This window comes from Vanessa tameamea, chromosome 31, assembly GCF_037043105.1.
Source record: "Vanessa tameamea isolate UH-Manoa-2023 chromosome 31, ilVanTame1 primary haplotype, whole genome shotgun sequence".
NCBI lineage: Eukaryota > Metazoa > Arthropoda > Insecta > Lepidoptera > Nymphalidae > Vanessa > Vanessa tameamea.
The window spans coordinates 3,945,646-3,973,537 of NC_087339.1; the positions used below are offsets into that span (position 1 = coordinate 3,945,646).

Here is a 27,892-nt window from a genome sequence, read left to right on the forward strand (position 1 = left end):
AAAACAATAAGAAAACTCACGGACATAAGTACTGCTGGACTAGTTTATTTTAGTAAGAACCGATACGACTTAGGAACTTTCAAGAAAAGAGCGTACTCTTTCCTGAAAGGCCGGCAACGCACCTGCAAGCCCCCCGGTGTTGCAGATGTCCATGGGCGGTGGTAGTCACTTTCCATCAGGTGAGCCTCCTGCTCGTTTGCCAACTCTAACATAAAAAAAAAAAAAAAGTAATTTTCACAGTCTTATGTCATATGGAATGTTCTTATGGGGTAATTCAGCAGATATTGAAATAGTATTTATTCTGCAGAAAAGAGCTATCCGAACTATTTACAATATTAGCTCTAGGACATCATTACGCGAAAAATTTAAAGAAATAGGTGTATTAACGGCTGCTGCACAATATATTTATGATAATATAATGTTTATATAGAAGAATATACAAAAGTATTCCATAAAAGCTGATATACATACTATTAATACAAGAAATAAGAATAAACTTGTAACCCCTACTTTCCGTTTGCATACGGTACAGAGAACGTTTTTGGGCAATGGTATACGTATATATAATAAGATACCGGGAAATGTAACCAATTTACCATTTACGAAATTTAAAAAGTTTATTAAGACTAAATTAATAAATCAGCCTTATTATTCATTAAAAGAGCGCTTTGTAGAAAAAAACGCCTTGATTTAGGCTCGGGTTCCGTCACGGGACACTGATTATTGTAAAAAATCAGCATTGTAAATCTGTTTATTTGAAAAGTGCAACTATGCGAGTTTCTTGCCGTGTCTTCTCGCTGGAGGCTGTATCCGAAACGGTGGTAGTATTTTAATATCGACGATTCAAAAACGCTTCGTTGTGAAGTATACTTGAATAAAATTGATTTGATTTGAGGGCTTCCTAGCTATGTAAAAAAGTCGCAAGATCGATCCTGACTTGGGCTAATGTCGTCCCCTCTCCTTTAAGCTTTATAGGAGGGGTAAATAGGAATTTTACTAACTAATTGTAATGGGTATTACTAATGTTCATGTTTTAAATAGAAACAGAAGCAAGGCAAACCGACTTCTCAGCGTATTAGATCAGTATTCGTCATTGTTTGCTTTAGTTTTTTTAAATCGTCGTCAAAATATGACTCATAATATTACGCGTAAATGCAAAGGTCGTATGTGCAAATTGATAAATTATGATCTACATACTAAAATTTTGAAATGACCTAACCGGTGTGTGTCACGTGTATTTTGCACAGGTCCTCCTTATGGGGCGTAGGTGAACGTTGGTGTGGTTTCTTGGTGGTTGGCTTCTGTATGCCCGTATAAAAAACTCAATAAATTTTATTGGACCTATGTGGGTTTTGAACCTAGAATCCCTGGCATCTGCAGTCCAACTCTGGGCAGTTCAGGAGTAGCGTTCGTAATTCTTATTGTATACACGATATTTTGATTAAAGTCTACTAGTTTCCACTCGCGTTCGAGTGGGGGTAAAAGGGAGTTGGGGTACTATTGGGTATTATACCCAATTAAGCCCTTATCTGAATCTCTGACAGAGATAAATAAGTGAGGATTCCATGAGTTATTTCGCTCAACATATATTTAATATTAGTTGATCCTGCGGTTTTACTCAGCACACAATCCGTCACACCCCATTTTACTCCCTCGAGAGGTGAAAATAAATAAACAGCACTCGAATTATCTCCATCTGAGATGAGAGACAGATACTTACGCATTGATAATATTAGTCTAAAACTAGATGCAATAAATATATGTTACTGTAAAAGCTCGAACTACGGTAAATCTTAAGATTTTCCAGTAAAACCTGAGATTTACCGATTATGAATGGTACATGTCCATAAAACTGTGGGATTCGAATTTTTACCATAATTCACTTGGTAAATCTTAGGATTTACATGTTAGTTTAGATTGGGTTGGAATGGTAAAAGTCCGAGAAAGTCGTCCCTTTATAATAAATACTTACATTTACAAACTCATGGACTTAAATAGGTATTAAATTAAATACAATCCATAATTAGAAATAGTTACTCCACCTGTCGTGACCGCGTTGAATGGTAACGAAAATGCTAGCGGTAATTTTCCGTTGAATCGCAATTCCGTTTCTCTGGGCAAAAAAAATAACCAGCCCTCACGTCACCGGTGTGCGACCACTGGTGACGTGGGGCTGGTTCATTGTTATTCATGGTTGAGACGGGGTGTTTTGTTTTATATACATATATGTTTTTAACCGACTTCATAAAAAATAGATTCTCAATTCGGTTCTAAGTTGTAGCTGTGTTATTTATGAAATATTTGGAAAATATTTTTTATTGTTTGGAATATAGTTTGATGATACCACTTGGTGGTAGGGCTTTGTGCAAGCCCGTCTGGTACCACCCACTCATCAGATGTGCACAAAAAGTAAGGATAAGCTTATAACGCCAAGTTTTCGACTCCGCAAAGTCAATAAATCATTCTTGGGGCAACGTATCCGCTTCTATAATAAAATTCCGCAGACATTTTTAACTTTGCCGTTTCATAGATTCAAGTCGTTTGTAAAAAATACATTGGTGAAGAAGGCATATTATTCAATACAAGATTATATTGATGATAAAAAAGCGTGGATTTAATGCTTGTTGACTTCCAGGCAGGAGATCTAACATGACTGTATTTTTAGATGTGGAAAAAGAGTAACTACTGAGTTTCTTGCCCGTTCTCTTCGGTAGAATCTACATTCCGAAACGGCGGTAGCTTCACTCAATATAGTTTGTTAAATGACGATTCAAAAGTGCTCGTAAAAGCCTACTTGAATAAAGTATATTTTGATTTTTTGGGGTGGGTATACGCTTCTTTTTTAATTCAACCCTTGAGGGGGTTAAATGGGAAGTGATGATTTCTTTGCTAAAAGTGTTATAAATTTCGCGCCGGTAAAGTCGCAGGTTCAGCTAGTTGTATAATAAAACGTTAAACCTCGCCTGATGCTGTGTTAGAGGTCATTGCACTGGTCTCAATGAATCTGGAGTAATTTTTTTAATTAAACTTTCCTCTCATTTCCAGTGCCAACGACGACTCGTGCGCAGCTCGCAGCGGAATACCTGGAGTACTGCAGGAGTAACGGGACACCGCCCATCGATTCAGTACTGCAACAAATACGGGTAACTCATATACACACACACACACGCACACGCACACACATAACACACACACATTTATGTATATAGTAGTTTTTAGTTGTATGTGCAATTTGTAAGGTGAACGATTTCGTGGTGCCCCCGAAGAGTCTCCAGAATACCCATTCTGGTGCAGCTGGTAAGTGCAATTTTCGTGGTGTCCCGTACGTGTGAGTTAAACGTGTGAACTACGCAACATCCAACGAGATAAAAAATACCTGAGGCCTGGAAGTTGCTTACAACAATTTGCCAATATTAAAACAATAATTATGCGCCCAAATTTAAAAATGCGAGACGGAAAGCGATTTTATTTTAATTAATTTATTTTTTTCCACAAAAATACCTTAAAATCGTTACGAAACTTGTCCTGCAGATTATTTAAAAAAAATACCGTTTTCTTAGCTCTCCAAAAATGTATAACAACTAGGAACTTATTTTAAAGCAACTGAAAAACAATGACCACAAAGGACGCTGGTGGAAATTTTTGAGTTATCACGTTCCAACCCGCACTAAAGGAGCGTAGTGGAATACGCTCCTAACCTTCTCGAAATGGAGAGAAGGCCTTAGCTCAGCTGTGGGAAATTTGAAGCTGTACATGTTGAAGTTTAAATTATGTTGTATAAAACCATATATAATAGAAACAGACAAAGGAAAGAGAGAGAGGGGGAAGGGCCGCCTGGAGGGGTCATAACGATTTTTATGTAATAGAACTTGGTTCCAGAAAATATTTTAATTAGTGTTCTTTATTTATCTCATATTAGACATTGAAGGCGAGAAACCTTGCATTTGTCGAATGTAAGTCTGCCGCATGTTTCCACCAACCCGCTTTGGAACATCGTCGAAGAACATACGCCAAACCTCATGAGAAATATATTGTTCCGGATGTCGGAGGTTGGCAAACGACATTAATAGGCTGATATTATTCTGTTTCGATTCCAGGAGCTACCAGAGAATACGATCGGTGGTACAACGCGGGCCCCTCGTCTTGTTCTCAGCGACTGCTCGCTGCTCGGCTCGGCGCCGACGGACGCCCTCGAAGCTCTGATGAGGAAGGTGCAGTTCCGGAAGCTGGAGCTAGACCACACCGATATTGACGATGAAGGAGCGGTTAGTATATTTATTAGCTTGATGTATTGAATAGTGGTTTTCAGCCTTTGCGTAATTCTTCCCCGGGGTTATGAGGAATGTTTTTAACGTCCTACAAAGTTGCATTGTTTTAGAAAAGGAATTTCGAAGTGATAACTTCTTATGGGAGGGTCTGTCTGGCTTCGCTTTCTGACTAGACTGGCGCCGTAACGCGTTACGTAACGAAGCGGCTTACTTTCCATAACACACCTGGTTGGAAGTTGCTTTCGAATTTCGAAAGGCATTCGATTTTTTTCGTGCCCAACACCCCCTATCAGATGGATTTCCTCATTAAGCCCAGCTGTGGGGTACGAATGTGCCGTTACTTCTTTTTGTAATGGTGTACTATTTATTTGCAGGAGGCATTGTTCGATATGATCGAATACTACGAGAGTACGTCGTCATTGGGTATAAATGGACCGAGGCAGTTCGGGATACGAGGCTGGCAGGCTGCCTCGCGAATGATCAAGAAGGTAATTGGGTAACAAGTATTCAAAGTCCTCAGGAATTGAATGAGTTTTGGGTATGAATCATTGCATATCCCACCGCAAAACGGCGATATTTCGTACTGTTGTGTACGTAGTGTTATGCTTACTGGCACAAGAGACATAACATCTCAGTTGCCAATCCAAGTCGATGGTGAGTTGGTGTTGTAGTTTATTGAGTTGACTGATATATTTTAGTGGGCATGCGTTCGATATATCGAAACACATATAAGATCGGATGTCGTCGATTCGACGTCGACATGTAGGTGCCAGCCACTCATCAGATATTCAACCGCCAAACGAGGATGAGTGAGCGAGTGTGGCCACAGGCACAGGGGACGCAACGTCTCAGCTCCCAGGGGCGGGGACGTTCCGTTTCCTGTTAATGTTCCCGGCGGCCCGCTGGCGGCCCGGCTGAGTAGTGCGTGTGCGTGTGCGCAGAGCGCGGAGCTGGCGGAGCTGGCGGTGTGCGGCGCGCGGCTGGAGGCGGGACACGCGCCCGTGCTGGCGCGCGCGCTGCGCCCCGCCGCCTGCGCGCTGCGGGCGCTGGCGCTGCAGGCCGCCGCGCTGGCCGGCGAGCCGCTGCTGGCGCTCGGTGAGTGGACCTTATTAAATAACAGACATTTGAGGATATGTGAATGACCAGTAACAAAATTGTTATTAAAAATTTCGCGTAAATAAAAACATTAACGAAATCCGTTTCAAAAAATAATGTAAAACCGTCTGCAGTAGAAAGAGACGGAGAGATAAAGAAAGAGATGAAATGTAGGCACGCTGTGTCCCCTCTAGGCGACTAGAGGACCTACAACGCTTTTTGAACGATTTTTGCCAGTTCGCTCTACTGTAAGTGGCGCACGAGAACTTCGTTCCAAAAAAATACAACCAAATTTAGAATCTCCTCATTCCGAGTTTATTATTGGACAAATAAAATCACTCCAGGAATCCTCTTCGGACGATCGCAAAGGACCAGACGGTTGGAATCCAAGAAAAGTTTAACTACAGGCACGAGGGTCATAACATCTTAGTTCCCCTCGGGAATAAGGGATGGTTACATTTTTACGTCGTCAAATTCAATGGGTGTTTGTGAACTTACCACGATATGGTCCATTTGCTCTGTACCTCAGCAATGGCATGATAAATTTGGCGTTCGCCTGCAATCGTTGGCGATTTTACCTTAGATGAGTGGCTTCTTGAGCTCCGATTGGCTGATATTGACTTTACGGAATTAACGAATGCGCTGATTGGTTAACGAAGTCGATCAGAATTCATAATTTATAAATCAACTCTCGGAACCGCCAATCGGAGTCCTTGGATAGACTGGATTTTCGCAATGGAGAAACCAAGTTAGAACTCGATAGGCTATTTGACTGGTTTTTAAAATCCATTTTATATTATTTAGTAGAGGTTAAGGAACGCAGTAAATGTTGGTTTTTTTAAATTCTAGCACATATTTACTAAAAAATATCAAATAAAAAATTCCATATTTAAATAGCGCTCGAAAACGCTACCTTGACAATATGGCGCTGCAATGGGGTCGGTGACGTCACTTGCCTGTATTGTAATCTGTGACACATATAATCCACATACAGTAGGCAAACGAGGTTAACAAGCAAGTGACGTCATCACAAACCCGACCGATCAGGAGCGTTTTGTTTTAGAAAGACATTTAAGAAAAAAGCGTTTTTATTTATGGATTTTTCAATAAATTAATTATTAACTTCAACTTTCGTTGATAAATAACCATTTTTAAACTCATAATATATACCGATTACAATAATTGACACTTTATTTTTCGCATTGTCAAATAGCATATTGTCCCTAAAAAAAAAAAGGTTAACCATAAAAAACTATACATCTCTAAATTTATAGAATTGACTATTGATAAAGATTTTAATTTTAATGAAAGTAGAAGATTCCGTCCGCGTCAACCGACTCTAAAATTATTTTAATATTGCTTTAGTTGAAAGTCACATAGACTCGCTTCATTTGATATAGTTTGTTAAAAGACGATTTAAAAGCGCTTGTAACGGGTTGGAGGGAAATTTCTGTCGTATTTCAAAGAAAATATTTGAATTAATTTCATAAAAATATATTGTTAATGCTCTGTTATCTGTTGCGACTTGTTGCCATCTTTCAGGTAACCTGTTTGTGAATTCCTATTTTGTAGAAGTTCTCGCCCTTGGAGTTTAAATAGTCAACAACTGCCTCAGAAACGAGATGGCCCCGTGGTTAGAGCAAGCAAGCACCGCTGAATTTTGATGTGCTTAGTTTGTGTTTATAATTCATCTCGTGCTCGGCGGTGAAGGAAAACATCGTGAGGAAACCTGCATGTGTCTAGTTTTCAAGTGGTAGTGCCACACTGCATACGTTCGGGTTGCAGCCGAATGGGCCGGCACGCCCGGGGAAGTACCACTCTCTCACTTAAAACCGGCATAAAGTGGTGGAAGCCTGATAAACCTCCCCCCCTCTCATGACGGTTTTGCAGAATTTGATTACATTACCCCAGGAGGGTACCATCAGCGACTGCGGTGGAGAGTCCCTCTCTGAGCATCCATGCTCAGGACGTACACCACCTGAGCTGGGATGTCCAGGTTGCCCTTCGAATTCTAAAGGGGGGGGGGGCGAATTTTGCGCTCGCCACTGTTGCGCCACGGGGCAAGCGGAGCAGGCATCATAAGGCAACCTCTACCACCCTAACTGTGGACTTCTGCAACATAAGGGGACTCAACTCCAACTTTAACCACCACTCTGTGGAACCAGCTTTCGCCGGAGGTTTTTCCGAACCGATACGACTTGGGAACCTTCAAAAAAAGAGCGTACTCCTTTCTAAAAGGCCGGCAATGCACCTGCAATCCCCCTATGTGGCAGATGTCCATGGGCGGTGGTAACCACTTTCCATCAAGTGAGCCTCCTGCTCGTTTGCCTCCTATAACACAAAAAAAAACCTCCTCAAAAAGGAGAGGAGGCCTTAGCCCAGCAGTGGGAAATTTACAGGCTGGTAATGCAAAATGCCTTAGAAACACTTTTGAAAGAGTTGAATATTTTTCCCGTTAGATACATTTTGCAAATATCTGAACAAGTCATTATCAGACGGTGCAATGTCAGGTGAATACGGTGGGTGACTGAGGACTCCCCATCGTAACGTATTCAGTTTTTGCTGTGTCACCATTTTAGTAAGCGGTCGAACATTATCGTGGTGGAACTACTCCATTTCTGGACGCTAATCCTGGCCTTTTATGTTTAATAGCTTCAGCGGTACAGTACCACCGTTTCAGTAACTCGTAGTACACTAGACCTCTCCTGTCCCACCACAAATACAACAGTACTTTTCATTGATGGGTACTTGATTTTGGAACTGTTGCTGATGACGTTCCCAGTTTGCAGTAAGATTTTTGAAGAACTGTTTAAAATACGACAGAACTTTCCCTCCAACCCAGTAAAAGCCTCCTTGAATAGTAAATTTCGTAGTTATATTGATGAAAAACGTTTCCGCGTTGCAGTGCTGGCGCTGAAGACGAACACGTCGGTGCGCGAGCTGCGGCTCGGCGACAACGGGCTGGCGGCCGCCGACGCGGCGCAGGTGGCCACGCTGCTGCGCTACAACACGCGGATACACTTGCTGGACCTGTCCAACAACCAGATACAGGTTCTCTTCTGATTTTGGTGACGGTTTCATTGGCCGCCAGTGTTCGCTTTTAAATGATTTTACTTAATCTGTGGATGTGTGTACTATTGTGTAATTATGTAATAAATAAATAGATAGATAGATAGATAGATAGATAGATAAAAATAAATACGCATAGTCTTGACTGCCTAGGTACAAGGTCACAGATCTCGAGGTCCTAGGTCCAAACCCGATTTGATTTGATAATTCATCTCGTGCTCGGCGGTGAAGGAAAACATCGTGAGGAAACCTGCATGTGTCTAATTTCAACGAAATTCTGCCACATGTGTATTCCACCAACCCGCATTGGAGCAGCGTGGTGGAATATGCTCCATACCTTCTCCTCAAATGGAGAGGAGGCCTTAGCCCAGCAGTGGGAAATTTACAGGCTGATCATGTTATGTTATGTAATTACAATTGAATTACTTGAAAAAAAAATATAATATTTTTATTACACAGTCCGTTATGACACATCACAGGTGGCGCTGCAAGACGAATCCGAATTGAGTTTTACTCGTTGATTAATAGTGTTTTAGAAATTTACATTATAAAATATACAACATTGAAATGATAATTGAAAATATATAATTGTTATTTTATATTATTAATATTTTAAACCGTTCCGATAAATGGCGATTTGCGTCCATGTATACGTCGCTTACCACCCGTCGAGCCGTTAGCGGATCCGTCTAAATGTAAAATTATATTAATACTAGCCGTGTCTTGTTTTTAGGACGCGGGCTTGGCGCACATTGCGAGCGCGTTGGAGGCTCAGGCGGCCCACTCGCCGCCCTCGCCCTCAACCGTCTCGCCGCTCTACGGACGAAGTGAGTAGTGAATATACGTATACTCTGTTCCAACCATAAGAGGAGAAAAGCCAAATAACCAACATTTGACGGCGAATCGACGTGACGTCATTGGTCGAGAGCTCGATTAGTCTATGATATTCACTATGGATTTGCGATAAAATGACATTTGGACGTTGACGAAACTGTTATCGGAATTTTGGAAGTGAAATTAAAGTGGATATAAGTAGTTAAGTGTAACAGTGTTGTGTTATAAATAGAGATATGTTAATCGTGAACTCTTAGTAGTGTTTATAGCTGAGTTGTTAGCGAATCGTATGGAATACGTAAATCTAAGTTTTGTTTTCCTTTATTCCTACTTCGATTGGATTAATATGTTTTCCGTAGCTAATGAGTTCCGTGTCGGTTCTCAGTAGAATCTACAGTGCGAACCGTTGGTAGCTCTACGGTGACAGAGTATTATTGAGTGCTGATGTCAAGTATGGTCAGCAAAAACATTTTATCTGATTATATCTAGTATTGAATATAATTTATTTACAAATGTATATGATTTTTTAGTTTCAGCCGGTGGGTACGAGTCACGCGGCCTTGCGTTCCTCGTGCTCTGGAACAATCAGCTGACGAGGAACTGTGCTCAACACTTAGCTAAAATATTGGTGAGTACCATCACTGGAATTGATTTATTCAAAATTAAAATATCCTCTATTCGAGTTCTTATAAGAGTACTCTTGTACCGTCATATTAAAGTGTTGAATTGAATGCAAAGCTAACACCGATCCGGTGAGTAGATTCTACTGATGAGAACCGGCAAGAAACTCAGTAGATACTCTATCCCACCATTTTAAACCCCCTCCCCCCGCAGCGCACGTCGCAGTCGCTGTGCGTGCTGAACGTGGGCCGCAACGCGCTGGGCGCCGACGGCGTGCGCGCGCTGGCGGCCGAGCGCGCGGCGCCGCTCGTGTCGCTGGGCCTGCAGGCGGCGCGGCTGGCGCCCGACGCGCGCAGCGTGGCCGCGCTCGTGCGCGCGCACTCCGCGCTGCAGGTACGTCTGCTGGGCCAGTTCTACCCACTGAGCCATCGAGACTCTCTCGGCATTCTATTTCAAAATTAATAATCTCTTAAATCAATTAAGCACTTGGAGCAAAAGTTCACTTTTATTTTTATTACTAATTGATAAATATGCGCTTTCCAGAGACTCGATCTACGCGAGAATAAGTTCAGCATAACGGGGCTGGAAGCGATCCTGAGCGCCTTGAAGGAAAATACAACGCTGACGCAGATCGACTTGGACGATCCGCCCGTGAGTGATGAGAGACAGCTTTATAATTGACGTCATCATCCCGGGATGATTCCGTTCCATTCTGCCGATGACGTCACCAGACTGGAATACGACTTTTTGGTATTTTGATAAGTCGGCGACAGTGTCGGCCAATACACGTCGAAGCGAGTCTGGGTTCGAACCCGAAATCATCGGTTAAGATGCACGCGTTCTAACCACTGGGCCGTCTCGGCTCACATTCTTTGGGATACTTTTGTTAAATCGTATACATTGCCCCACGAAAGGGTCACTTAGAGTCAGTCGGAGTTACCCCGTGTAATCGTGTGTTTGGAGTAACAAGTTGAATTTCTTTCAATAGTTAAAAAATATGTCGTCTTCCGAAAACCCGACTTGGACATGATGTTGTTTGTGACTGTAATTATTTTCTATGCAATAGGAAGCGAATCCGTCGTCGGTGAACGCACAGTCGTGTACCGAGGCGGCGACGATGGCGCGGCTGCTGGGCGACATCCGGGCGATATGCCGCAGGAACGAGTCCGCGACCACGGCGCCCGACAGGCTGCTCAGGAAGATCAGCTTGACTTGCCACACGGCTCCCGTGCCCAAGGTGCGTGCACCCCGGCGGCAGGGGGACTCGGGATGAGCGAACTTAATTAGATTACATAGTCGCAGCGATTCGCAACAAACAATTCTTGATTAATATATATGTTTATTTTTATAATGAAATGACTTAACTACTTTAATTTGACTTCAAGATGAAATAAAAATATTACTTTATTCAAGTAGGCTCTTACGAGCACTTTTGAATCGTCATTTAACAAAGTATATTAAGTGAAGCTACCGCCGGCTCGGAGTGTAGATTCTACCGAGAGGAACCGGCGAGAAACTCAGTAGTTACTCTTTTTCAACATATAAAGACACAGTCGTGTTAGTTGAATACGATTACATATGTATGTCATGTAAATGTAAATCGAGCGTCGCGTGTGCGCGTTCCAGAGCGCGGTGTGCGAGGAGGGCGGCCGCAGTCGCCTGCGCTCGCCCGCGCCCTCGCCCGCGCCCTCCCCCGCGCCCTCGCCCGCCGGCAGCCCCGTGCCCGCGCCGGCGCACTCGCGCTTCTCGGTGAGTGCGCGCTAGATGTTCAACGCTTATATAATATGAAAATCGAACGTTCTATCTTTTCATTCCCACGACGACGTCATCCTAGCAAAAGTGACGTCATAATGAATGATTTTAATATCAATTACAGCGTTTTAAAAACAGCAAACAAAATCAGTATTTAAAACGGGATGTTTACCATGTTTTTTATTTTTATTTGGTGGAGCTCGATATTTCGACATTATCTACGAACGTCTTGTTCGCGAGACCGAATAAAAATAAAAAACATGGTAAATATCCCGTTTTAAATACTGTTAGTAATAAAAATAACCATGTTAATTTAAAATCTTATATAACAAACAAAATCACTTACCGATGGCTGGTACCACGTCCCTTGACTCTAATTTACTGCACTAAAAGACTTTTCACGGTTTAAAACGGCACAATTTGGAATTTTATATCCTTGTTACTCACGCGTACGCACTCAGTCTCACTACTTGCGCTTGCGGTGTCCAGTCTGCTCGACATCTGTGGTGCAAACGGTAATCCAACACGACCGGAAAGAGTTCAGCATGCCTGCCGAGGTACGGGAACGGAAACGCTGCCAATTCCTAGAATTGAACACCCGATTACTTTTTAATAAATAATTTTTTTTTTTTTTGGTTTGCTTGAACTAAGTGTAAGAAACAATATATTATTGTTTTTGTACAATAAAAATTAATATATTTTCGTTAATTGAAACAGCCTGGAGACTGCACAATTGTGCAATCAACTACGAATTCATTAGTGTTGAAATATTCGATTGCTGCTATTAAAGTCGATTTTTTCGAAGTGATAACTTCTTATGGGAGGGTAAACCGCTTCGTTACGTAACGCGTTACGGCGCCAGTCTGTCCGGCTTCGCTCTCTCTTACGCATACGACAGCGGTAGGTAGGCTCTATTTCTATCGGGCGTCCCGAAATCCACGCGTAATTTTTTTTTTTTATGAAAAATCTTTTTGTATACTTTCAGGTGATACCGGTGACCCCGGACAGAGCGACTCACAGTCCCAGTCCGAACACTCCAACGAAGAGCGGATTTTGTTCAACACCGTCTAGATTTAAAGTTGTACAGGTGTGATTAATTATATTTTTTTGTATAAAATTTGTAGGCTGACTGGAAAATTGACTATCTGATGATAAATGATCGTAGACATTAAGCATTCCATAGGCTCCTAGCACATGGCATATTTTAAGTACGCAGACGACGCGCATTTCACGAAAGTAGATGCTTATTTTTGCGTTTTTGTAGTTTGTTGTGGATTCGAACGCGCGTAAAACGCGATACAGACGTGCGTGTGAAGTGCGTTTGTATCGCGTTTGATGGCCGTACAAATGGCCAGAGGGGGGGGGGGGGGAGGCGGGGCGTGCGCTCACACCACTGTACAACTGACGATGAGTTTATGACCAAAACGTGGAAGCTACGAGACTAAGCGTCTGTATCAATGAATCTGTGCGCATACGCGCTGTAACCGCACGTTTTCTGAACGCTCCCAATGTGCTGCAGTTACAAGGCTGCGTTCAAATCTCATTTGAAGCGTTTAAAATACCTCATGTGCTAGTGGCCTTACGTCGCCAATGTACTTGTACTATGTACAGTGTAATGAAAACCAACCACGGCAACTAAGATTTACTTTACACTTAGCCTTCAAACCAAAACATGATAATTCTAAGTATCGCTCTGTTACGGTAGATTTTTTTTTAATTTTTATGGCATAGGTTTGCGGATGAGCCTATGGGCCACCTGATGGTAAGTTGTCTCCACCGCCCACAGACAACAGCGCTGTAAGAAATATTAACCATTCCTTACATCGCCAGTGCGCCTCTGTGCCTGTAGTTAAACTGGCTCACTCACCCCTCAAACGGGAACACAACAATACTGAGTACTGTTGTTTGGCGGTAGAATATCTGATATCAACAAATGTAAGCCCTGATTGGGAAGTCACCAGAAAGTCATACTTACGGCGTTTCCTAGTTTAGGAGCATAGGGCCTCATTGATGTGTGTATGATACTGTATACCAATGGTAAAATCAAAGGTGGTATCTACATAGAGATAGACAAAGTCCTACCATCAATTATTAATTTAATTTTACTCTTTTTCATGGAAGCTAATGACGTAAAAACGTTTTGTTTCACAGGTTGCCGAACCGCCGCAGATACAGATTCATCAAGCGCCAAGGAAATCACCGTCAAGATTCTCTGTGACGAGAAATTACGATACAATATATAATCCGACTTTACCACCGACCTCGCCATCGCCGTCACCGTCGCCGTCGCCGTCGTCGTCACCGGCGCCCGAGCTACCCTCTGATGTCAAATTCGATAGATTCCTGTCCAGTGATGATGAGAAAAAGGAAGACAATTCTAATGATAAAATCGTTAAAATTACATCAAAACATACAAATGATCCAACAAGAACGTTAAATAGTAACGAAAAATCTATTCCTGATGTAAATAGAACTAAAGAAGATATTAAAAGTAGCCTTGAACCAATTTTTAAACCAAAACCAGAAGTAGAACCGGAATGTAATGTTGGTAGAACCGTTACCGTACCGGATACGGAAAATCGTTCTTTTGTTACACAAACTAAAGATATCAGGACAGACTTCAATGTTGAAGTTGGAATCGATGAAGTCCATAAAATAGGGGAAGATATTAAAGGTGTTTCTGAAATGAAGGACGAAATTGACGTAATCAAGATTGAAAATATAGTTATTAGTGAAAATTTGGAAACGGATCACGTTAAGAATGAAATAGAAAAGAAATCTTTGAATGTGCCCGAATCTGTGATAATTGCACCCATATTGAGTGATATAGAACATACTTTAGGTCCAGAAGCCGAAAATATACCTAAAGTTGTTAAAATCAAACCGGAAACGATATTAAGTTCAGTTTCCAAGCAAAGTGATATTGTGACAAGTGAAGCTAGTGATGTTAAACATCGTAGTGATGCGAACGTTATTAAAAATATAGATTCGTTGAACAACGAAAGAGTTTTAAAAGACAGCGGTGATTTTAGCAATAGTGTGAAACGATTAAACATAGTTAAAATTAGTGACGTTAAAGACTCGAGCGACGTTAGAAGTGATAAATACGGTTATAAAAACGTAATGTCTCATACTGAGACCGTAGACATTATTGGTGATGATAAAACTTTAGAACCGGAGACAAATATAGTTAAAACTAGTGTAGATTTGAGTGATAATGTCAAAATGGAAACATCTGTTACAGTGAGCGAGGATAGAACCAAAGTACATCGCGACCAAAATGTAAATAAAATAGATAATAAGAGACTAGCCATTAAACAAATACCGGCAATAAATCAAGGTATAGATGACATTGTACAGGAAATGAAGGATCTGTCGTTGATAAGTAGAAAAAATACTGATATAGTAATAGTTGATAACATTGTACCTGCTCTTAATAGAGAAAGCGTAGTTTTAAAGAAGAATAAAAGTGAGTCTAGCTTAGACAGTCCGGATCTAGAAGTGTCTAGATTGATGAGGAAACCGGTCAGTGCCTTCTGCGACAGCAGTTCGTCTTTAGAGATATCTGGAAGTTCCGTCGAAAGCCTTAATACCGAGAGCCGTATCAAGGTAGCTAGGGACGATTGCGTCCGTATGATGTCGACGGAGAGCAGTGTCGAGTCGACCAGTGATGTGACACCAGTTAACTTAAATATATCGATAAGTTCGAATGAAAGTGTCTCGCCAATTATATTTAATACGAAGAAAATACACGGCTCGCTATCGAGCTTGGAGGCGAGTGTTAGTTCTGTTGATTCAGCGAGGCAAGAGAAAGTTATGCTAACGTCAGCGGATTCTGGAATAGAGTATTCGTTACAGAATCCCTCGGACACGAAAGAGGATAGTTCGTCGAACGAAGGCACGTTAACTTGTAGTTCGAGTTTAAAGGAATCCGTCAAAAAAGACGGGCAGGAGACTCTGACGTCTCCGAAGAGGACTTCCAGCTTATTGGACGTTCCGGCGTTGAAGTCCAAGGGTTTGGAGAGAATGAGAAAGATATCGTGGGTGGCGCCATCAGCTAGCTTCCATTTACCAAAACCAGAGGAGAGAATCGAATACAAATTGCCGAGTAATTTGGAAAAACTACTAAGTCTGTTCCAACATCCGAGCAGTTTGTTCTCGAGGAACAACGACGACGAAAAGAAGTCCACATCGAGCACGCCCCCTAGGAAAGACTCATCTTTAACGAGTTCGTTCTGGTCCTGGGGTAGTGTGACCGAGAAAAACGACAAAGATGACACAGACAGCCTCTCAGAGGCAACAGATTCTACTCTGTCCGAGCGAGTCCAAGTATCATTCGTTGACGAATCATTTTCAAGAAAACTCGACAGCAAAACGCCATCCACCGACACGGACAACACGTTAAGCGAGTTCCAGACGTTCCCCTCCACCGGGGAGACCAGAGTTACCGAAATAACCACCGATGACAATTTAGTACAAAAATGTTTAGCTTTAAGCGATAAATGTATAGACGCAAGCACGGATCAACCGGCGTGTGATAAAATAGATCTCAATGAGCCCAACGACTTGAATAACGTATACGAGAACCGGTCCGGTGATCGACCGGAAACCGGTGCGTGTAGCGAAGCTACGTTAGTTAAGTTAGATGATGAAAAAACGGATGTTAGACCGCGATCGTTCGCATCGGTCCTAAAATCATCCGGTTCTGAAAATTCTTTGGAGAAACAGACCAGCCCGGAAACGGGTCAGCCGGTCGATAAACTACCCAGCAAAGTGATACGAGGTATCAAAGAAAATATAAGCCCCGAAAACACATTAACTTCGAGTATAACCACCAGAGCAATAGCAATGGAGCTCACAGATCGTCAAGTGAAGAGCAAGCCAGTAGTGAACGCTGTTTGGGAAGTCACGAATCCATTGCAAGAGAAGACTGAAATGAAAGCCGAAGGTGTTAAAGTTCAAAGTGACTTAGCGCCGATCGCGACAATTGACGAAACCAGTGACGTGGCAGCAGACGATTTAATACAGTTAGCGTATATCGACGACGCGAAAGTAGAAGATAGGGTTGTGGAAGTTGAGAAAAAAATCGATGAACAAAAGCAAAAGCTGTGCAACGTCGATTTAGGGAAGGACGCACTGTCTTATTTAATGTTCGAGAACAGAGAGTTCGAAACGACGCCAGCGGAAAAGTCCCCACAAGGATCGCTCGCACAAGAGTTGAGGGACGCCGAAATCAAGGAAATGTTGGATCTATCACCGGAATTGGTGATCGATGAAGCCGTCGAGATACCGGAAATATTTACAGTCGAAATTAAAGGACGAAGGAGTTCGCCAATAATCCCCGAAAGGGCTAAAATTAAAAAGTCGAATTCCCTCGAAGATTTGACGAAACGACCCGTCTTGGAAGAGAAAGATAGTCCGAAGTTGAAGAGTATTGCGTTTAAAGTGCCCGAAAGTACGACGCCCAGAGATATACCGGAACGGAAGTCGAAGTTGAGAAGTAGAAGCGGTTCCAGTCCAAAATCGTTACCAGAGAGCTTAAACAAGCCGTGCCCATTGATCAAAATGGATTCAATTCTGAGTAAAAAGAAGAAAAAAGTATCTTCGCTGGGTAAAATGGCTAGAGACTCACTTTTAGCACTGAATATGACTGAAGAGGAAATAGCAGAGTTCCGGAGGTCCTACAAACTGACGTCAGTGGAAAGTCTGAGGTCACTCGAGTCGGTATCCGAAGACGCGAACTCCCAAAGCGGTACATCCTTCGATTCGAGATGCAAAGCGTGCCTGAGGACATCCCAGGAGAGTTTAATGTCTCTCGATTCGATCACGGAAGATTGCAGATGCGTCGAAGAATGTGAGAAACGTCAAAATAGATGAACGCGTGTCTTCGTAAACGATTCTGGCGGCGTTTTTGTCGCATACGGGTATAAACGGCTCGGGGAGCGATCAATTCATTGTCTTTGTAGTATTATTTCACGCCTGAGTAATATTTATTTATAACGTTGTAATATATAATGTACATATATTGATATACCTTCAGAATTTTATACGATAAAGAGAACATTTCGCGTATCTTTTACGTACAGACGGTTATTGAACTTGGTGAGATTGAATTTTTTTTCTTAAATATATGTTATATATTAAAGTGTCATTCGAAAAAGAATTTTTTAAATTTATAAAAAAATATTTGATTGAATTTTTACTAAAATTATGGCAACATTTAATGTAAATCGTGCAATTTGAAAAAGTTTTCAATGATCGTCCGTATAGAAGGCTAGGCTTTGCGAATTAAAAACAAAAAAAAAAAAACAAAAAATTTCGTCGCCATATTTAATTCGCGGCTTTATATATTACGGATGTAACTCGTTGATTATATTAATCGATATATCAAATTGATGTATCGATGTTTATTCTCTTAGAAAGAAAAGTTTAATTGTAAAAAAAAAAAGTAGAATAAAAAGAATTAGGACGTTTCAGATGAATTCTCATTAATTGTCACAGTTTTATTTAAATAGACGAATAAAGTATGTACTTACAGAATTATTATTTATTTCTTTTCATAATAATACCAAACTTTTTCAACTTATTTATTAATAAGGCATATTACTCAATACAAGATTATATTTAAGATAAAAAAGCGTGGATTTAGTATTCATTTACTTCTAGGCGGAATATATAAAAAAATAATTGTTGTTCACTGACATACTCTGTGATTAAAATGGTGGAAAACTGACTACTGAGTTTCTTGTCGGCTCTCGGTACATTTAATTCAAGACTAACATTAAGATTCAAAAGTGCTTGTATCGGCCTAGTTGAATAAAGAATATTTAGATTTTGTATATGAACTAAAAGACAATACTTATTTTTCATCATATACAAGATTGAATTTTATATAAATCTACTCTATTCCAACTGTGAGAGGAGAAAAGCCAAATAAACAACATTTGACAGCAAATTGACGCGATGTCATTGGTTGAGAGCTCGATTAATCTGTGATATTCACTATGGATTTGCGATAAAATGACATTTGGACGTCGACGAAACTGTCATCGGAATTTTGGAAGTAAAATTAAAGTGGATATAAGTAGTTAAGTGTAACAGTGTTGTATTATAAATAAAGATATATTAATCGTAAACTCTTAGTAGTGTCTATAGCTGAGTTATTAGAAAATCGCATGGAATACGTAAATCTAAGGTTTGTTTATCTGCATTCTATAGACCCATTCTACCAAAAAGAACCCGCAAGAAATTCAGTAGTTACTATTCTTCAACCAACGTAACATGACGTTCAGAAACAAGAATTGTTATTTAGGAAATCGATGTTTGGATCAAGAACGCCTTGGTGTTCCTCTTCACCGAAAAACACATGTTTAGCAATGTAAAACAAATTACTTGGAGTTTATAATAGAAGATGTTGTCTCTTGTGATTTTAATATAACAGTCTTACTTGCTGCTTAGACAAATGCTACGTATAATAGCTGTTTGCCAACTAAATGTATGGATACTAGTTGTCGCTCGCGGCTTTTCTCTGGCGTCTGGTGTTAGCCTGTGTCTTTTCTTGGGGTTCAAGCTTTCTTCATATCAATTTCGATTCAATTGTTTGGCCGTGAAGGCCTAACAGACACATATCCGTAAACGAATGAACATTATACTGGATGTGCCAAAAATATACGAAAAAATATATTTATCATAGATCTAACAGATAGAGAATAACACATGACTAGAATAACACATGACTAGAATAACACATGACTAGAATAACACATGACTAGAATAACACATGACTAGAATAACACATGACTAGAATAACACATGACTAGAATAACACATGACTAGAATAACACATGACTAGAATAACACATGACTAGAATAACACATGACTAGAATTCGTAACAAAATTCAACGATTTAAATTGATATTCACGGATAATTTTTTTTTTATGCCAAACGACAAAAAAGTCTAAAAAAAAGGTATTTTAAATAAGAACTGTTTTAATCAAATTTCTTCATTAAAAGTTTGTGCCAACGATACGCTATTAAACGATTATAAAATCTAATTGAAATTTAGTTTAATTCACTCATAAATTTCTGTTGCATACGTGCATTTTTGATATAACAATGTCGTTTAAAAGAGAATTATTTATTCAACTATGTAAGTATTATCGGATCGACTAGATGAAGTCTATTCGACAATAATTGTCGAAGCGATTTCGAAATTTTCTTTCGTCTAAAATATTCAAATACATTAATTGTTAATAATTTGAACGGTATATAATTTACAGATTTTAGTATTTTCCGCTATCTTTTTTATTGTTTAGGTAGTCGGACGTGCAAATGGGCCTGCTGATGATAAGTCGGCACCATCGGCCATTGGCAATAGCGTCACCGACTTTGGGAACTATGACGTTATATCCCTTGTGCTTGTAATTACACTGGCTCACTCACCTCTCAAACCGGAACACAACAATACTGGGTACCTACCAAGGCCGAAAAGCACAAAGCTCTATCACCAAATAAAACCATCTTCAACCATCATCGTGATATTTTAGCCAGCTTGTAAAAAACTTTAATGAATTATTCAGCTAAAACTACACAATCACTCCGTAGACCGTACTAAAATCGGTTCGGTAGTTTTTAAGTTTAGGTAGCATTCAGACAGACGCAGCGAAGGTACTTTGTTTTGTAATATACAGTGATAATTGATATGGGTTCTGGTTTTACAGTTACTGTTAACTCAGAAAATAGTTTAGGTTTGTCCTTCCTACCTGGGACAGCATATAAATCCACATATATGTATATATCTCATGGGATCCCATTGGATTATAACTATACGGGTATATCTTAAAAGATTCGCAAATCGAAACTCAGTCTGAGGTTAAACCCGCGGTATCTTTAAAAATCCGACAACTAAGAGATTTTAAAACATATTTTATATAAAATTTTAACAGATGAATAATAAAGAAATAAAATGCAAATTTAAAAAACTCAAACAAAAAAAAAAAAGAAAATTCCACAGTTTAAAAATGCCCAAATCGACCGAATTCAGTAATAAGTAATATTATCTAATTTACAGATTTTATAACCGTTACGTATCAACAACACGGCAACGACTATGAAAACTCGAGGCACTTTCCACAACGCTTAAACCAATTAATAATCAACTATAATGAACGCGGTACTTTTAAGATTAACGAAGTGACTCATATACGATCAAAGTATGAAATATCGCCGCACTTTGAATTGGGATACGTCGTCTCAGAAATATTAGAACGGTAGAACGGGTTACTTTAATGATACGAGACATCTTTCGGCTCGTATGTCGTGACGGCAAACGTCAAGAAGCCGTCTCATTTATATTCGTTTTATGATGTCGGTTGGCGGACGAGAAAATGGGCCACCTCATGGTAAGTGTTCACCACCGCCCATAGACAATGACGCTGTAAAAAATATTAACCATTCCTTACATCACCAATGCGCCCAGCGCCACCATCCTTAATAACTAAGATGTTGTCTCTTGTACCTGTAGTTACACTGGCTCACCCACTCTTAAAACCGGAACACAATAATACTGAGTACTGTTTTTTGGCGGTAGAACATTTGATGAGTGAGTGGTACCTACCCAGACCGGTTTGCACAAAGCCCTACCACCAGGAAAACATGTTTTCACGCACTATTATATGCCCCACCTCTACTGCCCTTTGAGTGTGTGCAAACACACACACACAAATATATATATCTATAGTATTTATTTATAGTTCAGTTAGTTGACAGGCAAATGGTCCACCTGGTGGTGAGCAGTCACCACTAGGCGTACGTCCTGTGTGTGTTTTTTTTTAAATCACAATCGTTACAAATGTACAATATATCCTTTCCAATTTTCAGTTACAGAAAAATGGTTATTCTCGCACTAAAACCAATCGAATATATTTCTGACATTGTATTCGATACATTGAAACAGACGGAATTAATACAAAAACTGTTCTTTGAAATTTACCACCTCGTAAACATGGCGCACGAAATTGTCGGTAAATACAGTAATGTTAAAGAATATTCGGACAAACAGCAGATCGATAGAGCGACAATAGAAAAGCATAACTTCCAAATAAAGGAAAACGAGAGACAGAGGGAGAGAGAAAGGCAGAAGAGAATGAAACATATGAACAAACAGAGGAAGTTGTATTTGAAGGGTATGGCACTCTTTGGGGCCAAGACGACGAAGAAACCGAGTAAATGGTGGCCAATTGATTATGGCTGGGAAATTGACTATTATTGGTGAATGTCTGATTAAATATAAATATAAAAAACATTTCTTTGTTTGTTTTTAATTTTATAATGAGATACAAGTTAACTTAGTGATAGATCGTGCTAATGTGTAGGTACCATCCACTCATCAGATACTACCGCCAAACAGTAGTACTCAGTATTGTTGTGTTCCGGTTTGAAGTGTGAGCCAGTGTAACTACAGGCACAAGGGACATAACATCTTAGTTTCCAAGGTTGGTGGCGCATTGGTGATGTAAGGAATGGTTAATATTTCTTACAACGCCATTGCCAATGGGTGACAGTGACAACTTTATCTTCATTGTCATTCAACCGTTCACATACTATACTATATAGAAAAATAGTTTAAATAAAGCCGTTTGTAATAGAATAGAACAGAAATAAAGAGGAAGAAAGATCGCCTAGGGGGGTGTAACGCTTTTTACGTGACGATTTCTGCTAGTTCACTCTCCTGTAACGTTAGAGAACTTCGTTCCAAAGATAAACCTTATATAAGACTAAACTTAAATTAAAATTGGTTTGAAAAATGCTTTGAATACGATTTTATTACGTAGGTTCGTCTGTATTTGTCTTTCTATACTCTTTTCCAACTATAAGAGGAGAAAAGTCAAATTGACAAATTATATATTTGACAGCAAATCGACGCGACATCATTGGTCGAGAGCTTGATTAATCTGTGTTATTCACTGTGGATTTGCGAAAAAATGGCGTTTTGAACGTCGACGAAACTGTTATCGGATCTTGGAAGTAAAATTAAACTGGAATATTGTTGTATTATAAATAAAGATATATTAATCGTAAACTCTTAGTAGTGTTTATAGCTGAGTTATTAGCGAATCGCATGAAATACGTAAATCTCAGGTTTGTTTATCTTTATTCCTACTTCCATTGGAATAGGCTGTGTGTAACGGAATCTTTAAATGTTTTACCTACTTCACAACGTCGAATTAAATTGAAACTTTGCACACTCATCGAGGAACCCTAACAATACAATGGTGTGGTACCACCGAGCTGATCTGATGATGGAATTGGAATTTAGTTGACGGAACTCTACAGTGCCTACAAATAAACCCATCGAGTTTGGACTCATTCTTCCCATTTTAATCAGCATTTTATTGATTTATTACAAACACATATAAAGTATTATATATCTATTTTAATATACATAAGCCTTAACCAATCAACCTTTGGGTCTGAAATTTAAATAAATAAAAAATAATGTTTTATTAATTTGCGTTTATTTAATCTCATTCAACATTCGCTTAGCGTAATGTTACCTATTAGATGACGAATGAAACGAATTATTATTCAAGGAAACTCAAATTTTATTTTGATTTAAAAATCCTACTAATGCCATCTTTTAATGACAACTTATAATATTATTGCATTTTTGCAAGACCAAGACTGGCGACAGTATCAAGACCATGTGTATTGGCGCAAGACTAAGACCAAGACTGGCCAAGTCTCGTCTTGTTCTTGCATTTGGACAACACTATTTTAGCGTAAGTAAAGCTCAAATGAACTAAGCCTAATGTTTTTAGACCAACGATATTAACGACTGAGTTTCTTACCCGTTCTTCTCGGTATAATCTACATTAACCGGTGCTAGCTTTACCTTTAATACAATAGTATATTCCGAGTACAAGAGCCAAATAAACAACATTTGACATCGATTTGACGCGTATCATTGGTCGAACGAACGAGCTAAGATGCTCATTAAAAAATCTGTTATCGGTACTTTAGAAGTAAAATTAAAGTGGATATAAGTAGTTAAGTGTAATAGTGTTGTATTATAAATAAAGATAATTATTATTATCTTTATATCTTATATAATATTAGATAATATAAATATTAATCATAAACACTTAAATGAAGTTAATTTAGGGTTAATTTATCATTTTTCCTTCTTGAGTTTTGAATTCGAGAAAGATCACTTGGAGGCACCGGTGGTCCATAATTGAATGCAGGCGTAGTCTCCAATAAATGAAGAAGTCTGTCGATATCCATTTCCAGCGCACTTATGTACTCCATTCTGAAACGAAATACACAATAAGTACAATAATAATACATGTAGGAATTGCATTCTACATTATTGTTCATACATGCGTCGACGTCCAGAGACGCGCTCCGACTAAATTAAAAACCAAATTCGGGAGCTATTTATACCACGCGAAAATCGGCAAGCGCATACGGCGCTTACCCAGCGCGCTCTATCGGATTTTCGTGTCAACACACGAAATGAACATACGAAATTGCGGCGTCGTCATTGGTCGAAAAATCGAACATTTAATTCGTAGTTTAATTTCCAAAATATTTTCAATTGTAATGTATAACTTTTAATTGGCTGAATCATAATTTTTATCATTGTAAATTGTGTAACTTTCTATTGGTAGAAAAGTAAGCGTTTTCTTTGGACGAAAGAATTTATGAATATGCATTGTAATTATTTCATTGGATAATATTATTCCTAGTTTTTGTATATATGTCAACACATTTTTGAAATAAAATCATTCCGATCCGACCAGCAAGAAAGTGTTCTTTTACTCAAGAAATATCTACGAATAGTAACAACAAGTAAGCTAGGGACCAGTACCCCTACATACTTAACTGTCGGCAATCTTTGAAGATATTGTCTGTGAAACCGACTTTATGCAAGCTAAATAGTTTTTAATTAAATTTAATATATGTTAGTACAAAAGTATTGTATTAATAACTAGTTATCCGTCCCGGATTCACACGGGGTTATGTGTTATAGATTGAAGAACCAACGAAAAAAAATCGTGCTCTTTTCCGGCCTTGAAAGTTGAAATTATCTGTTTTCTCTACCATAGTATATAAATCTTCCTCTTGAATCGCTCCGTTTATTAGTGATAACCGAATTAAAAAGTTATTAATACACATACAATATAATTATTTTGAAATAAATCCAACGCTGCCGTGAATATTTATTTGCATTAAAAATACGAATTAAGGAATCTCACGTGAGTTTAATAAAAGGTGACGGGTTCGTACAATATCAAGACACCAAGAGAAGTTTCGAAAATCTTCCTTTTCGAAAGGCCTCCTCGTATAACCAGTGTTATCCTCACCTCGGACCAAAATTGTCATAACTGACATTGACTGAACGTAGACTACAATTACAAATTCGTATTTGAAGTAAAGTTCCTGCGTGTGAGTTCACGTGTATACTTGCTCGTGTGTGTTACTGTTAATAAACAATTTTTTGAATTATACCTCACGAAGTTATGTATCGGTTTCCACTTGGAAATATAGGGTACAATCAGTTTCGATTTCCCAGTATATTTGTTTTTCACCAATCGATATGTTTCCATCATTGATTGATATTTTTCACGTATTTGTCCTAAAAAAAACGGTTGTCCGAATATACAGACATGTCTCGTAATCGCTAATCCAAATATGTCAATTTAGATATATGTTAATATTCTTTGTACAACACTAACATAGAATATAGAAAACTTTGGACTAAACACAAAAAAAGAAAGAAATAATATTAAAATAAAAACAAAAATATTTACAAATATTAGATGTGTTGTGCAACGGAAGGACTTATGACTAATTAGCAATGCAGACAACTCAATCAGAGAAAGATTAATTAAAGAATCGAGTAGTTGGCAATAATGTTTGATGGCTGATTTACTTTTAAGAGCGGGTCACCCCGAATGGAGTTGTAAGTGTCATGGCAACGCGAGCCGTTATGTTTTGACAGGCGACTCGAATGCGATGGCTGCTTGCAAACCCATTTGCTCTTAATCGAGTTGAATCATTGTAATCCTTTGATATTTGTGGTGTACAATTATTGAATCAATTAATACAGTGATTAGACGATATTAAATACGTTTTATTTTGTGAATATCTCCATTTCACGCCCACATAGTCTTCCAAATGTCGGATCGATCCCCGAACCCAACTGTTCGGCATCCTGCTCCTCCGACATACATATATAATAAAAATAGCTTAACTTAATACAGTTTGTTAAATGACGATTCAAAAGTGCTTGTGAAAGCCTACTCGAAAAAGTATATTTTAATTTTGAGTAATAAACAGTAATCTAATGACGTCAAATTGTTGGCAATATGTTTGTACCAAAGATCATTCCAAATTGGAATCCATTGTGCCTCGAACACTCATCCCTTATGCTGTCGATTTGGTTAATCTTGTACTTGGTTTCTGCCACCACCTCTTCGGCCAGTGTCCGTAATTTGTCTTTATCATTTCTCGTTATTTTATCAAGGATATTGCTGTACTGCCATTGTGCTCTTACTAAATAGAGCATATCTGTAAACAAAATTTCATTTATTTAGATATAGGTAGATCAGAAATATTCGTGTCTTATGTCAAGTTACTTTTTTGTCCCATTTGCTGTCGAAACACTTGGCCCTTGGAGTAGTGGTGCGAAAAGCTTCATTGAAATTATATCACATCGCCTTATTGCCTCCGCTGGTGACAGGAGGGCTGGTTCGTTATTGCGTAGAGTATCGGAATTGCGATTCAATGGAAATGCTGCTAGCTGCTAGCAGTCTTGCCACCATGAGGCCCTGGGCATTAGAAGAGTCCCCTTATTATTATTTTACAAATTAATTTGAACAATTTCATTTCTATCAGTAAAAGTCAATAATTTATTTACACTTTGACTATATCCAGATATCTATACATATATTTCATTAAAATTATTAACTCGTCGGAAACTCTATTAAAGATGCTTCTTTAACTGATTGATTCTAAATTGAGTTGCAAGATTTCCCCTACGTGCCTACTACATACATTGTGAGTTAAATGAAGGGTCCAGGTACAAGTCGGCTCAAAAATAAAATCGTTGCGCGATAATATTCGATCAGGTTCGCGTACTCGATACTTCGCCACAGGAAAACAAATGTTTTGTTACTTATTTTATTTCTAACAAATCAATACTATTGTATTCCATTGGGAGATAAGGCTATACAACCCCCCTGGATAAGTACCACCCACTCTTCAACCACAACGCATATTCTACCAGTATTGTTGTGTTCCGGTTTTACGAGCGAGTCAGTGTAACTACAGACATCAGGGATGTAGCATCCTAGGTCCTAAGTTTGGTGCCCATTGTCGAAAGTTATGGTTATATCTTATGCGCCATTTTTTTCAAACTCAAACTCAAATTCCTTTATTCAATATAGAAGCATTACACTTACTTATTGATAGTCAAATTAAACACTAGCAACGGTTCGGAAAAGGTAACACCCCGACCTGAGAAGAACCGGCGAAAGAAACTCAAAATTATTAACTATTATTATTAGAATTAACTTACATTAACTACAAATCACAGCGATTGCTTGTTTTCAAGATTAACCGCATCGTCTTAAATATTCAGAGGAATTAAATGAAAATCTATTTCGGAATGAATAAAATTCAAATTGCAACAACACGTATATATTTTCTAATCGTTACAGTGTTAATAATTCGTTTTTTTATTGATCACCTTAATAATGTCGATCAGGTGGTTGATTTCGATCGCCTTGTTGGCTATTTGCTCGTACGCATTGATGTGTTCCATGGGTTTCCATTCTTTATAAAGTCTTTTCATAGTCAGCGATATGTCAGTAACTACATTAAATTTATCCATCAAATCTCCCATTATGAAACCGAGTTCGAATGATGAGTAGTTTGCGTAGTGAGCTTTAATGAGTTCAGCCCTTTTCACCTTCGTATCACTATCCCTGATGGTTTCATACATAAGTCTGAACAGCTTAATTTTCATGTTGCCGTCTTCTGAATTCGTTTTTCCATCTATAGTCGGTGCTGGAGTTTCTTTTGCATCAGGAGATCTCAGCATTGATATGCCGACACGACGGGTGGGTAAAATATTCGTTTTGTCTTTTAGAATTTTAATTCTCGTACTCCACGACAGTTCCTTTAGGATATCGTCTTCTTTTGATGCGTATTTCGAATCCGTTTGTGATAAATCTGAAATATATT

At 39.1% G+C, this 27,892-nt stretch overlaps 1 protein-coding gene across 1 annotated transcript in view; it reads left to right on the plus strand.

The window, feature by feature from the left end:
• The window catches only part of LOC113395439 (uncharacterized), a 42,025-nt gene extending 23,843 nt beyond the window's left edge, over window positions 1-18,182 (plus strand). The window contains exons 2-14 of the mRNA XM_064220122.1: window positions 3,046-3,143; window positions 4,098-4,265; window positions 4,643-4,756; window positions 5,210-5,363; window positions 8,269-8,414; window positions 9,166-9,259; window positions 9,797-9,894; window positions 10,101-10,280; window positions 10,431-10,538; window positions 10,954-11,124; window positions 11,514-11,636; window positions 12,625-12,726; window positions 13,791-18,182. Coding sequence (XP_064076192.1) covers window positions 3,046-3,143; window positions 4,098-4,265; window positions 4,643-4,756; window positions 5,210-5,363; window positions 8,269-8,414; window positions 9,166-9,259; window positions 9,797-9,894; window positions 10,101-10,280; window positions 10,431-10,538; window positions 10,954-11,124; window positions 11,514-11,636; window positions 12,625-12,726; window positions 13,791-17,516 — 5,282 coding nt within the window. The 3' untranslated portion in view covers window positions 17,517-18,182. The remainder of the gene's footprint in view (window positions 1-3,045; window positions 3,144-4,097; window positions 4,266-4,642; window positions 4,757-5,209; window positions 5,364-8,268; window positions 8,415-9,165; window positions 9,260-9,796; window positions 9,895-10,100; window positions 10,281-10,430; window positions 10,539-10,953; window positions 11,125-11,513; window positions 11,637-12,624; window positions 12,727-13,790) is intronic.
• The last annotated feature ends 9,710 nt before the right edge of the window (window positions 18,183-27,892 follow it).